Here is a 15,000-nt window from a genome sequence, read left to right on the forward strand (position 1 = left end):
AAATTCCTGACGACTATTCAAGCCAAAAGGTGCCAAGGAAAACAACTGTGCACTCCAATATGCCTCTTTAGTGATAAGGAGTTTCTCGATGCTGCATGAGTTGTTGACAATCTCCTGCACTTGATCAATACATTGGAATGAGAAGTCGCTTAAATCATGTGGTGTTTTGTTGAAATGTACCGCTACCTCAGAAGTCTTTTTCTTAGTGACCATAGCAGACTTATGATTGCGAAATCTAAGTCTGAAGTCAGTTGTTGTAGAATCAAAACTTTCTTGTGATTCCAAGAACATTATTTATTTGGCTTCGTGCAAGAAATGTCGCCTGCAATACATTGGTTTCAATTATCCCTAGAAAGGATTTACTCTAACAGAAAGCTAGGGCCTCCAAGAGGCTTTTCCCATTTGTGACAGTTTACAATCCCAATCTGCCAAACATAAATTACATCATTAGGAAACATCGGCATCTTTTGGAATCTTATACGAAATTAAAAGAGCTGTTTCCCAAAAATTCAATCATTCCAGCTTATCGCAGATCTAATAATCTGAAAGCAATTTTAGCACCTTCTAAATACCAAACAGGAAATATTCATACCACCAATCCCCTTGAGGTAGGTTGCTATAAGTGTGACAAAGGCAGATGCGACCTTTGTAAAAATTATTTTGTCGAATCGAGAAATTTTTGTAGTTTTAGAACAGGTAAATCTTACATCGTTAGACCCAATTTGACATGTAGTTCCAAAAATGTCATGTGTATCGGCTCTACTACCACCGAATTCAAAGTGAGATTTAGAAATCACAAGTCATCTATGATTACAAATGAGAAATCTTGTGAAGTGGCAGTCCACTTTAATAGCACTTCACATTCACTGCAGGATTTTTCTTTTCAATGTATAGACCAAATTAACGACACAAACAGGCAGGATGATATTGACAGACTTCTTATCACAAAGGAGACGTATTGGAGTGCCCAACTCTTCACCTTGGCACCTCACGGCCTTAACAAAAGGCAAGAATTCCATTTTAAAAACAGAATGCACTTCAATTCTACATGATTCATAGGTGCACGCTTTTTGATAAAGAATTTAATTTTTCAAATATTTCAATCGTTCAAGGGCTTATGTTGGGGAATTTGTTGTTGACCGTAAATTGAACAGTTTGGCTCAAAGGCCCCAATCTGGGAATTTGTTATGATTGTTGTGCATTGTTAGTGGATTCAGGTTTAGCTTGAGCTCGTGTTTTTATATTGGTCCATTTACTGTTTTGTTTGCTTTTCTCTTTAGTTATAATCTTCAGTAAAGCAATACCTTTAGGGATTTTTCACATCTTTGATGAATTTTAATGAGGTAGTAAACAATGCAGGAACATCATTAAGTACATTGTTTAACCTTTTGTTATGTCCGCTCTGTTGTACTTTTTAAGTTCTTACGTAATACCTTTAGGAATTCGGTATACCTAAGAGACAAGCCACAAACACTGTAAACATATAAAAAGGACTTTTTAAATCATTATTCACTGTAACTGATGAAGGTCATACGACCGAAACGTTTTACACTACATTAAATCTTTTTATTTTTTTAAGTCATCAGGAAGTTGTCCGTCCACTGGCCTCTTTTATATATATATATATCACCATAATGGCTTTATGGCAATGTATATATAAAACTATCAATACAATGATTCTTTGTAGATTAACGTAAGTAAAATTTAAGCTAACCAACAATATTATAGAAAAGACAACTGACATAGCAGTAAACTTTTAAAAGTGTAATGCTAAACTGACATGATCAACTTGTTTGTTGAGTTTGGGTTTCAACCGCTCAATATGCAGGAGCACCCAACGAAACCGCTCCACAAAAAAGCCGCTCTTCAGGTTGTTTTCGAGCTGGCTGGCTAAAAAAAGATCTCGCGAGTGAGCTGGCTGGGCTTTGACACAAACCGCTTCTGGCTCACTGAGACATGGGAAAATTTTTTCCTGGCTCGCTAAAAAAAGCTCAGATTCTTTTCCTGGCTAAGATATTGTTTATTCTGTCCACCGGCGTAAAGGTCTTTTAGCTCAAGCGTGAAATTACTTCGACAGAAGAATGATAGAAAATTTACTTTTAGTTTCTGGCTTCTATCAAACAAGATCTCGTCACGCAACGATCTCCTTCAAAGAGGCGGGCGCCTCTCATTTTTGCCTCGCCGTGAGAGACCTCTGCTAGCAGGGAAGGCTGTGAGGGTTTCATTCTAATCTTGCGGGGGGAGGCGGTTTCCTAAGATTTACGGCAGAGGAAAACAGTCAGGAAAAAAGACTTTTACCAAACAAACAAAGAGTCTTCTTGTTTAAATATAATTCCAACGCCCCACTTTACTCAGATTTTTCCAGTCTACCGGGTACACAATGTTGCCTGTCGTCCTTGATTTAGAGTTCATAGAAAGAGATGGCATTATCAATAATTTTGAAGCAAGAAAAATCACAATTAACCTGACAACTTTTAGAAAAACTAAGATGCTTAAAATATGAGAATTTTATCCCGGAAAAGGTGCTCATTTATGTTAAATCCAGTAAGGTATAAAGATGATAGCAGAATTACTCGTAAACACATCAAGTCTCTTTTAATTCCTTCCCTCGATCACTCGCATCGTTACATCTCCTCTCTCGGTTAGTGGCCTACCTAGGTACGTGATGTTACTACATCTCCCTCTCGCATTCCACTCTTCTTCCTGTGGGGGCTCATCTCTCCTCATCGTCCCATTTGGGGTCTGTATAACTACAGATCTGGGGGCTTCGTGTTGCCTGACTACGGTTCGCTTTACTTTCAAGTCTGAGATCCAGATGTGGTCACCAGGGGACAGCTCATCTCCTTCCACTACTTTGTGTCTATGGTCATAGTTGAGTTTCAGTTTAGCACGGTAATCCTTTTCTTTTTTCCTGATGTGATCCAAGTCAAGGGTCTTTGGCTTCAGCTCCTCCGGTTGGCAGGGAACTCTGGTGCGTAGTCTACGGACCATGCTAAGTCGCGCCGGCGAATAACCATGGTGCAATGGAGTATCTCTGTAGGTCAGGAGTGCTAAATACTCGTCGTCACTTTTGTCCATAATTTGGACCGCCCTCTCCACTTCCCCATCGCATTGAGGGTACCGTGCAGAAGAAGTAATGTGCTTGAATTGCCGGTCATTACCAGAGGACTGAATGTCGGGAATTCCGTGTCTGCTGAAAATCCTCTTTTTAACTGGAAGATTCACATTCCTCGGCATTTGGGAGACCTCGACATCTCTTGAAAAATAGTCCATAGCGATGATATAATTGCTGTCTTTGTGCTGGAAGTTGTCCACGCCAACTCTAGCCCAGGGTCTATCAGGAAATTCAGTTCCTTTCATTGGTTCGATGCATTCTTTGTGGTATTTCTCACATTGTCACAAGGATCGGAATTTTCTGGAAAGTTCGCGAAGGTCAATGTCACGCAATATGTTGTTTCAGGAATTTTCTAAAACTGTGACTCATCAATTTGAAAATAGTGTGTGACTCGTAAGTTTAAAAATAGAGTTTATTGTAATAGCTGTAAATGGTAACTTTTGGAGACTTCTAGACTATTTTCGAATACTTATATAAGCGGCTCTCTAGTCAGGTTGTGGTTGTTGTCATTCGGGAATTCGTTCCCTGTTTGTGATTTCCAAGTGATATTATGTGACAACTGACAAGTGAAGGGAATTTTCCGTTCGTGTGTGATTCTGACATTCTGCTGCGAAGTCTAGAGTTGGTTTCCGTGGAATGCGATACTGTGAAAGACGTCTTCAGGAGTTTTCGTCAAAGAGAAGGACTGTCAGAACCTTGCTAGGAAACGTTTTATGACTTAAAGAAGGACGAGCTTATTTCATTAGCGAAACATTTAAAGTTATAGGTTAAGAAAGCAATGCAAAAACACCAGATTCAGGATATCATTGTTAAACATTTAGTAAGTGTACAAGTTTTCGAAGAAACAGATTTAGAAACATTTCAAAAAAATCTGATTCGGAGTTAAAGAAACGACAGCTTCAGTTGGAGTTTAAAAAATTAAAAATGCAAGAAAGATTGGAACGGGAAGAAAAGGAAAGACAGGAAAGGATGGAAGAAAAGAAAAGGCAGGAAAGGGAACAACAGCGACAGTTTTGAACGTGAAAAAGAAGAACGACAAGAAAGGCTTGAAGAAAATGAGCTACAAGAAAGGCTTAAAGAACAAGAGCGACAAGAAAGGCTGGAACAACAGCGATTACAACATGAATTAGAAATGAAAAAGCTCGAATGAGGGGTTTCAGGGGGATCAAATCATTCTGTTAGTGGTTCTAGTAGTAACTTTGAACTAACTAAATATATTAAGCTAGTTCCTGCTTTTTAAGAAACGGATGTAGATAAATACTTTCTACATTTTGAAAAGTAGCAGAAAGTCTTAAGTGGCCTAAGGAGTACTAGGCAATGTTATTGCAAAGTGTGTTATTAGGTAAGGCTCTTGAAATTTACGCGCACTTAACTGTAGAGCAAGCCTCAATTTATGATACTGTTAAAGAGGTTATTCTTAAAGGGGTACGAATTAGTTCCCGCAGCTTACCATCAAAAGTTCAGAAACTGTATAAGAATAAGTAATCAAACTTATGTAGAATTTGCTAGAACTAAGTAACAGTTATTTGATGGTTGGTGTTCCTCACATAAAGTAGATAAAGATGATAGATTAAGGCAAGTAAATAAATTTTAATTGAAGAGTTTACGAGGTGCATTCACAGTGATGTCCGCACATTCATTAATAATCAAAAGGCCGAAACGCTGGAAGAAGCCGCACGGTTGGCAGACGATTATTCCTTAACCCACAAGGTTGTCTTCGAGGAAAAACCCAGCAAGTTCTCGTCTCCTCACGGTCAGGGCTTGCCAACCACGTCGAGAAACCCTCAGGAGGAGAACCCAAACCAAAGGCAGACGTATGGTAGGTAGCAGTTCGCGCCCAAGTTCCACGTCATTTATCCAGAACAAGCCGCCAAGAAAACCTTTTAAGTCGATAACTTGATATTACTACAGGAGAGAAGGACATTTGATGTCAGAATGTCCTGAAAAGTTTAAAACGAGAAGACAACAAGCTCACACATATTCCAAGCCTAATGTTATTTTTGTCGAATGAGCTCGCGAAGAAGGCCAAAATAACTATTTTGTCGGCACGGGAATCCGCAAGGGAATCCGTATATAAGGGGAAGTGTAACTCGTGATAGTCATCTAGCCCTCTGAATCAACCCAGTTCAGAGCACCATTTAATTTGTCTTCGAGCTCTTGTTAATTCTCCCGCGTTGGATGTTGTTCATGTCCGCCATGTCAATAACCAAGAGACGAGGTTTCGGATCTGATTACATTCAACAACCAACAGATGATGGATTCTTTTAAGGCCTTGTTACAAGACACCGTAGGTCAAATTAAACGGGGCAACGAGGACGCTGCGGACCTCCAAATGAGGGAGATTAAAAAGCTGAAACACAGTGAGCACCATAAATTCAAACGGAAAGCCAACGAAGATCAATATAAGTTTAATCTGAAATTAGGAGAGACACTCGACAACGTCAAGTCCGCCGCGCAGAAGTCACAGCTTGAAAAAGTTATTTCTGAATTGGATGAAGATGTCTTTTGCTCCGGTTTCTGGCGAGATCAGGTGACGCCAGGAAACAGATTCATCTAGGGTCTCACGGATAGATTAAAAACCACCATCCTGTCCACTACGGCTTTTAGCACTTCCTCTCAGTATCACCGTGCATTTCGCAATTGGAAGGAGTTCGCGGTCTGTAAGCTGAACGAAACTAGTTTTCCCGCTTACCCCTTCCACGTAGTTCTTTATTTACAGCATCTTTTCGAACAGGCCCAGTCTCCCAGCGTCATTGATTCCGCCTTTTACGGCATCAAATGGGCCCATGATATGGCTGGGGCTCCCTCCCCAACTGACAATTCTGTAGTCGAGAATGTCAGGTCGGCAGCCAAGAGAATTCTTGGCACTGCTGCAGCTGTCAACCGTAAAGAGCCTGTTTCCTCAGATCTGATCCGAGAAATTGTTAGCCGGGCCAATCTAGACAACCCCGTCGATTTACGTAATGTTACCACGTATGTTCTTTGTTTCACTGGCTTTTTCAGATTTGATGATATTTCTAGAGTTAGAAGAAGTGATATTGCTTTCCATGAAGGCTTCATGGTAATCCAAGTGCAAAAAGTAAGAACGACCAGCTCCGCAAAGGGACTACAGTAGTTAATTCTGAGCTGTCTAGCTCCGCATGTCCAGTTAGTCTGCTCAAGAGATACTTCGATAAATTCCGCATTCCTCCCAATTCACGGGATCTCATTTTTAAGCCCATTTCCAAGGAGAAGGGTTTTTGAAAGTTAGTATCCTCAGAGAAACCTATCAGCGACAGTTGTATTCGGGATGGATTCCGTCGGGACTTGAAAAACATTGGGCTTGACCCATCTAAGTTCGGTCGCCATTCCCTGCGTTCGGGTAGGGCCACTTCGGCGGCTAATAATGGCATTAATGACCGTATCTTTCAGCGTCATGGCCGCAAAGGCTCACAGTTTCTAAGCGTTTGGATCTGTAACTGTTTTCCGCGCGCCCAATACTCTGTCGCTCTAGCGTGTTTGGGTTGGTTCTTGCCAGGCCCTCCCCAAATAAACTTATTTGCCTATTAAGCAGTGTGTTTCATTCGTTGCAAAGTGGAGACAAAATCTAGTTTTATTGCTACCTAACGTCTGACACCTGTGGTTAGAGAAGGCTCACAAATCGGATTTCCTAAAGAAGAAAGCTCTTGCAGAGCAGTCAGTTCTACTCCAAGACCTGTTATGGAGATGTTTGAGCTTTTATTCATGAAGGTTCAGTGTCGCTCTCCAGTGATTTGTCTGACGCAGTTGCTGTTAAAATTCTTTGAGATACTGGAGCTTCACAGTCTTTGTTATTGGTGGAAACCTTGCCCTTTTCTGATAAGTCATCTACTGGAGCAAGGGGTAAACTCTTCAGACTACACGCCAGTTCCGCTGCACACTGTCTATTTGTCATCAGATCTGGTGTCTGGTCCTGTAAACGTCGGACTTGGGTCCTCGTTACCTTTCGAGGGAGTTCAATTTTTTCTCGGAAATGATTTCGCTGGAGACAAAGTGGTCATCAATCCTATTGCAACTGACGTACCTTGTGTAGAGTAGCTGCCTGACCCAGTAGAGAAAGAAATTCCAAATTTGTATCCTGAGTGTGCTGTAACTCGTGCTATGAGTATGAAGAAATTAAGTGATGAAGATAAAGATGTTGATATAGCAGATACCTACATTAGTCAAGTTTTCGAGGAAGCTGTCGCAAAGAATTTGTCTGGAACAAAGTCATCAGAAGATGTTGATTATATCAGCAGTTTGAGGAAGGATCCTGAACTGAATTCCAGATCACACCTCCTAGCTGAGCAACATAGAGACCCAGAGATGTCGCAATTATTCCAGAGGGTAGCTAATGAAAATGAAGTTTCACAGAATCCTGTTTGTTTCTTCATTAAAAAAACTGAGTTTTGATGAGAAAATTGAGACCACCGGATGTTCCAGCTGATGATGAGTGGGCTGTCAAGTACCAGATAGTTGTGTTGAAAGTGTACAGACCAGAAAGTCTCCGTATGGCACATGAAACCTCCTTGGCTGGTCACATGGGCGTCAACAAAACCCACCAAAGAATTTTGAGTCATTTTTATTGGCCAAATTTAAGGAAAGATGTAGCTGAGTTTTGCAGATCATGTCACGCTTGTCAAGTAGTAGGGAAACCAAATCAAACCATACCAAAGACACCACTGCAGCCAATCCCAGCAATCAAGGAGCCCTTCAGCCATGTTATTGTTGATTGCGTTGGTCCACTACCGATGACGAAGTCTGGAAACCAATACCTGCTGACAATCATGTGTGCATCTACCAGGTTTCCAGAAGCAATACCCCTAAGAATTATCAAGGAAAAGACCATCGTTAAAGCTTTAACCAAGTTCTTCTCGCTGGTTGTTCTTCCTAACTCAATCCAGTCACACGGGGGTTCAAATTTTATGGCATGCATATTTCAGCAAGTCATGAACGAATTAGGAATCAGACAACTCTTTTGCTTATCATCTAGAAAGTCAAGGAGCTCTCGAGAGATGACATCAGACGCTGAAGAACATGATGAGGATCTACTGCTTCGAGACGGATCGAGACTGGGATGAGGGAGAGAGAGAGAGAGAGAATTCTTATCTAGTGAGAGCCATTCTATTAATGTATTACAGTATGTCTCAGATTTCCGAACTAAGCTTCATAGAACTTGTGAATTTGCTAGGGCTAATCGTAAGTTGTCTCAGAAGTCTATGAAAAACAGGTATGATATAAACACTTCTGAGCGTAGTTTTGACCCAGGTCAAAAGGTTTTAGCGTTGTTTTCAGTTCCTGGTAACCCATTACAGGGTAGATATTTTGGGCCTTATGTAATCAAAGAGAAACTAAGTAATCTCAATTACGTTCTAGAAACGTCCGATAGGCATACGAAAACGCAGTTGTGTCATGTTAATATGATAAAGCCTTATATTGACAGAGACAGTAGCCTAGAGATACATCCAGTAAGTCTTAATGTGGTTAGCTCTGAGCCAGAAGAAAACTTTAAGTAGAGACCTGAATAATAAGTTAAGTCCACTGGCCATAGCAAGCCTTTCCAACTCTGATGTTCTGCGGGATTTGGACTCCAAGTTGACCCATCTGTCTTCAATGCAGCGTCAAGATCTTACGAATCTTCTCCAGGAGTTCAAGCACCTGTTTCCAGATGTACCAACAAGGACGGAACAGATTTATCACGATGTGGATGTAGGTGATGCTTTTCTTGTGAAACAGCATCCCTACAGGCTGAATCCTATCAAGCAGAAATATCTTAAGTTTGACTTACTCAAGGGTTTTTGGCAAGTTCCGCTCACTGAAGGAGCAAAAGAGATTTCAGCTTTTGTAACCCCGGATGGACTGTACCAAGACAAGGTTATGCCTTTTGGTATGAAAAATTCGCCAGCCACTTTTCATCGCCTCATCAACAAAGTTATTGCTGGCCTTCACGGATGCGAAGCGTAAATCCGATTAAATCATGCTATTATTTACAGTGAAACCTGGGAGGAATATTCGCAAATCATCCAAAACTCTTTTGAAAGACTAACCGAAGCAAAGCTCACCATTAACCTGTCAAAGAGTGATTTTGCACAAGCACAAGTAACTTACTTGGAGCATGTAATTGGACAAGGGAAAGTGAAACCATTCAATGCCAAGATCAGTGCTATTTCTGAATCCCGCGACCAGAAAACAAGAAACAACTAATGCGTTTTCTCGGTATGGCAGGATACACAGGGAGTTCTGCCTAAATTTCTCTGCAGTCACCGAACCTCTGACTCGGTTATTAAACAAGAGAGAGGAGTTTGTGTGGTGCGACACGTGTCAAAAAGCATTTCAAGAACTAAAAGCGTTACTGAACAGCGCCCCAGTGTTGGCAGCTCCTGATTTCAATGCCCCGTTCAAGTTAGCTGTAGACACAAGTGATGTTGCTGCTGGTGCTGTGCTTTTACAAGAAGATAAAGATGGAGTAGATCATCCTGTTTGCTACTTCTCAAAAAAGTTTATTAAGGGCGAGAGAAATTACTCCACCATTGAGAAAGAATGTTTGGCGTTAGTATTAGCCCTCCAGAATTTTGAAGTTTACGTCACTTCTTCCAGTTTGCCGATCAAAATTTTCAGTGATCATAATCCTCCTGTTTTTCTTCACAAGTTAATGGACAAGAATCAACGATTGCTGAGGTGGAGTTTGATGCCTCAAGAGTACGACTTGGATATAACACACATAAAGGGAAAGGATAACGTGATTGCTAACTGTCTATCAAGAGTGTGAATGTAAGAACATGTCAAACAAAGTTCAGCAAACTTTCTTTTTTTTCGAAGAGGGGTAGTGTTACAAGGATCGGAATTATCTGGAAAGTTCGCGAAGGTCAATGCCACACGATAGGTTCTTTCAGGAGTTTTCTAGAACTGTGACTCATCAATTTTAAAATAGTGTGTAACTCGTAAGTTTAAAAATAAAGTTTATTGTAATAGCTGTAAAAAGTAACTTTTGGAAACTTCTAGACTCTCTTCGGATACTTATATAAGCGGCTCTCTAGTCAGGTTGTCGTTATTGTCATTCGGGAATTCGTTCCCTGTTTGTGATTTCCAAGTGATATTGTGTGGCAAGTGACAAGTGAAGGGATTTTTCCGTTCGTGTGTGATTCTGACATTCTGCTGCGAAGTCTAGGGTTGGTTTTCGTGGAATGCGATACTGTGAAAGAAGTCTTCAGGAGTTTTCGTCAAAGAGAAGGACAGTACTTTGCCTGTGGTCAGATAAGCGTAGAGAAGTATTGAGTTAAATGTACTGAGATTGTACTAAGAGTAGTCGCTAGTTCGAGTTAAGTTGTCTCCCGTTGTTTACAGTTAAATAAATTGCGTTTCGCGTTTATCTTTCTGCCGGTAATCAGTTATCGTAACAACATGTAGCACAGTTTCGCACAACCTTCGTGATATCTTGGTTGATCCCTGGCCAACAGACTGAGCAGGCAGCATTAGCGCGTGTATTTATCACCCCTGGATGTCCATCATGTAGACGTCTCAAGGCATCTGTCCTTGACTTTGGAGGTATGATAAGTCGTCGTCCTCTCAGGAGTAATCCATTGTGGAGAGAAATATTACCCCTTTCAGCCCAGTATTTCGTCATTGGCTCGTAGACTTTCCGCTTCTCAGGCAAACCATTCTGCACATACTGCAGCACCAGTTTGAGCGTGTCATATTTCTTTAGTTGGAACGTATCTCATCCACGCGCTGATCCGACGCCGGTAGGGTCACTAGGACTGTACTTACATAGCATTCTACTTCATCAAATAGGTCATCACATGGTTTGGTCTTGAAGGCTTTATCCTCGTGAGGGAATCTGGACAGTGCATCGGCTGTATACAAGAGCTTACTAGGAATATATTCGATGGTAAAGTCAAACCGCCTGATTCTCATTCTGAAGCGTTGAATGCGTACTGGAAGTTCGTCTATCAGCTTGGTGGAAAACAAGGGGATTAAGGGCTTGTGATCGTTCTATACCTTGAATTTCATTCCGATCTGAAAATCAGCCAAGGGCTCCTTTTCTATTTGAGAATAGCGGCACTCAGTCTCTGTCATATATCTGCAGGCGTACGCCACCTGTCTCAAATTGCCAGATGGCTGTTTTTGCATAAGAACCGCACCTAGTCCCAAACTGCTTGCATCTGCTGAGACAGTTCTCTTCTTTTCCGGATCGTACAGTGCGAGAACTTGCTAGATGCCATGTCCGCTTTTAGCCTCTTGAACGCTTGGTGTTGAATTGCGCCCCAGCCCCATGCATTCTCCCTTTTACGTAGGTCTCCTAAGGGCTTCGTCTTCTCCTTTAAATTTGGGAAAAATTTCAAAAGGTGATCAACCAGTCCCAAGAGGCGCCTCAGGTTTCCAATGTTTTGGGGTTCTGGCACGTCCACAATGGCTTGGACCTTTGATGGATCTTTTCTTATACCTTGGCCTTCAAGTATCTGGCCCAAATATTGCAACCTACTCTGGAAAATAGACGTTCCTGAAGGTTAAGTGTGAGTCGCCTCTCCCCTAGCCTGTCAAGGACGTGCTCGAGTCGCAGATCATGTTTGACTTGTTCTTTATCCATGACCAAAGTATCATCCATACGGCACTTGATCCCTTCTATTCCGGAACGTTCTTTATCCATCCTCTTCCAAAAATGTTCCGGGGCCCATGATATGCTAAAAGGCAAACACTTGACCGTATGTCGGCCGAAAGGTGTAGTAGTCAACTTGGCACTTTCAGAGTTGAGAAAAATCTGGCGGAAGCCCGAGTTTGCATCAAGCTCGGAGAAAACTGAACCTTCCGCAAGGCTTAAGAGTTTACTCAACGGTCGGCATTTGATAGACTTCTCTGCGGACTGCTTGGGTAAGCTTTGTGAGGTCAACGCATATCTGTACTCTGCCGTCTGCTTTTGGTACCACCACAATTGGCAAAGACCATTCCGTCGGCTCATCCACGGGTTCAATAACATCAAGTTGCAATATGCTTTCAATCTCCTCCTTCACTTTTTTCATTAATGGCAATGGTACTCGCTTGGGGGTAGTCAGACAAAAGGGTGTGGTCCCTTCTTTTAGATGGATTGTATGCTCGCCTTCCAGTATTCCAAGGCCCTGAAAAAGCATTGGGTATTTCTTTACAATGTCGTCCTTTACACTAGAGAATACGGGATTGTTATCTGCAGGGGGCGTGTGATGGACTGCTTTGATACTCTTAAGTGTCAGGGATTTGATGGATAAGACCGAAGCAACGAATAGCAGGTATTCCTAGAGGTAGCTTGGATGCCACTTGTATACTCGTTCTGCAATGGCTTTATCTTCTGAGACAGGGTTCATGATCGCAAATCCAACGGTCGTCAGGGGAACATCACCTGCTCCCATAAGTTCTCTGTCTGGTTTTGACAGTGTTCCATATGACTCCTTGTACAAGGATTTTGACATCACAGACACTTGTGCTCCTGTGTCAACACACCAAGTCAACTCTTGGTCATTTATTTTGAGCTGAATGTGCCACCCCGAGTTGGATGTTGGGGGAACTTTGCTAACACAGTTGCGTAGTTGTCAAGATTTTCAGCCGGCAGTTTCGCTTCTCCTCCCGCAGGACCGTCACGCTCGGGTAAGTAGACGAGTTTGAGTAAATCTTCAAACACGAGTCACCGATGTGGTTTAAGAGCAACCCAACCTTCATTAAATCGGGTTTCTTGGAAGCACCAGTCGCCTTCAGGTAAATTTCAAATTTTTATTTTCATTTTCCCCACGAATGTGTAGGATTTCCCGTCGAAATTTGCAGAGGCTCTGGTGGTTTGACATGTGGCACGCTTTTCGCCAACTTGTTTGAGCCCACCTTCTTAGTTGGTGTAACAAGTCGACTCGTCTGCTAGATCTAACCGTGTACCGGTGGCTCAGTTGGTTGAGCACCGGGCTGTCACGCGGAAGGTCGTGAGTTCAACTCCGGCCGGACCAAAACTCAGGGTCTTTAAATAACTGAGGAGAAAGTGCTTCCTTTGTAATAACATCTGCAAATGGTTTGACTTTCAAGTCTTCTCGAATAAGGACGATACGTCGGAGGTCCAGTCTCACAGCCCTTTTTCATTAACTCTGTGGGACGTTAAAGACTCTGTCTCACACACAATTCGAAAAGAGTAGGGGACAGTGTTCCCGGTGTTGTGTCCCATGTGGTTAGCTTGGCAGGATTAGCTTGAAGGGCTTCTGTGTAAATGAGACCCCAATTGTGAATGACAGCCAGAAGTCAGGCTACTTACCCAAGTGCTGGAGCCTCGCTTAAACTTAAAACTTAAATCTGCTTCTGGTACCATGTTAAATCCAGTAAGGCATAAAGATAATGGCAGAATTACTCGTGAACACAACAAATCTCTTTTAGTTGCTTCCTTCGATCACTCGCATCATTACAATTTACGCGTGTGTAGAAAAGGATCTCTCCACGCGAAGTACTACATTTAAATGATGTGGAAACACCTGGAACAAAACATTTTATTCCCGAATGAATATTGAGTTAGCCGATTTGGTCTATTGTATTATTTTCCCGAAAAACTTGGTTTAAAAATAGGCACTTTTTGACGTTGATGGGGACGAGCCCAATTTGGGGAAATCTTACTCTTGGTTAATGGACTCTTGGTTTCCATTCAGGCGAGTAGCACTTGTTGTAAAACAAGTTTCACCATTTGCACAAGAATGTGGAGTAAGGTCTTCGTTCTTTGAGGATGGCCGCGATTGGATAATTCAATTCGCTGACGCGACGTAAAACACAATTCGGCTTCCGATAACCAATATCATGTTCTTTAGTCTTCCAAATTCTCGATAATAGTAACGTAATCGTGAATTCAAGGTAGAGAATGGGTTGTGTGAATAGGCCGATATTCAGGCATGACTACAAGGCTTTTTTATAGTCAACTTTCACGGCTAAGAGCCGCTCAATTAACGTTCTGTTTTTATTGCCTGACAAATCTCAAGGCATATTTCTAAAAATAATATTCAAATTTAACCATATAGCCTCGTAGAAATGTGTGAATATTGATATATCGAACGTGGCCCTTTTGAAAAATAGTTTAATTCTGGACTCAGTGGCAACAAATCAGTAAATACAACACGAAGTACAATTTACCTAAAGCAACAGCTACATTCTTTTAGGACTGAGGAGAAAGACTCATGTACGCTGAGAAATGCTAAAGGCATAAACAGGGGGTTGTGGCAAGGTCCTTGCGCCAGCACCTATCTGATAGCTGTTGTGCCTTTACAAAAACCGTACAGGTTAGGTATTTTGTTTACTCAGGAAACGCGATTTTTGCGCAGGAATCGCCACTGCGCCGCCCGGGTCTGGGAAGTGGAACATTGTCAGTCCATTTAAACGAAAGAAAAATTAGGTACGGACCCATGAAGAAAGGAATACGGACCTTAAACTTTTGTTCCTGTATGGGGACCCGTGTTTCTCAGGGTTTGGGGCGTCTATGGCCCCAAATCCTAAAAAAGAAATTCGGATCCGTACCATTTTCTCTTTTGACAGGTGCCTGCCCGTTTTTTTATGCCGAGTAAACGATCTTGACTCGATAGGTTTTCGTGTCCCTCCTGGCATAGTATGTGTAGGCTCAATGAGCCTAGTGTATGACACTTATTCAGTAAAAATGTTAATTCCGTACGCGGTACTCTACAACTGTCTATTTCTTCGTAGATCACCTATTGCTTGTTAGGAAGAACTGGAGGGTCTTCAGTGGGGTATAAGCGGTCGTCGGCCAGAACATCAAGAAAATGCTGCCAGGGAAACAATTACTTCTCGGAAGACGCAGACTCTTGCTCACCTTGTCCCAGTGGTAGCCCTAATCTCCATGCATATTATTGTGAACAAAATGCAAATGCGATGATGAGTTAGTGAAG

At 41.9% G+C, this 15,000-nt stretch overlaps 1 protein-coding gene across 2 annotated transcripts in view; it reads left to right on the plus strand.

Annotated features, from left to right (window-relative positions):
- Positions 1-15,000, plus strand: part of LOC138010394 (uncharacterized) — a 51,619-nt gene that overhangs the window by 35,564 nt on the left and 1,055 nt on the right. For both annotated transcript variants that reach the window (XM_068857347.1, XM_068857346.1), the window contains exon 8: positions 14,798-15,000. This exon is cut by the window's right edge and continues 1,055 nt beyond it. In XM_068857347.1, coding sequence (XP_068713448.1) covers positions 14,798-14,995 — 198 coding nt within the window. In that variant the 3' untranslated portion in view covers positions 14,996-15,000. The remainder of the gene's footprint in view (positions 1-14,797) is intronic.

This window comes from Montipora foliosa, chromosome 7 (assembly GCF_036669935.1).
Source record: "Montipora foliosa isolate CH-2021 chromosome 7, ASM3666993v2, whole genome shotgun sequence".
NCBI lineage: Eukaryota > Metazoa > Cnidaria > Anthozoa > Scleractinia > Acroporidae > Montipora > Montipora foliosa.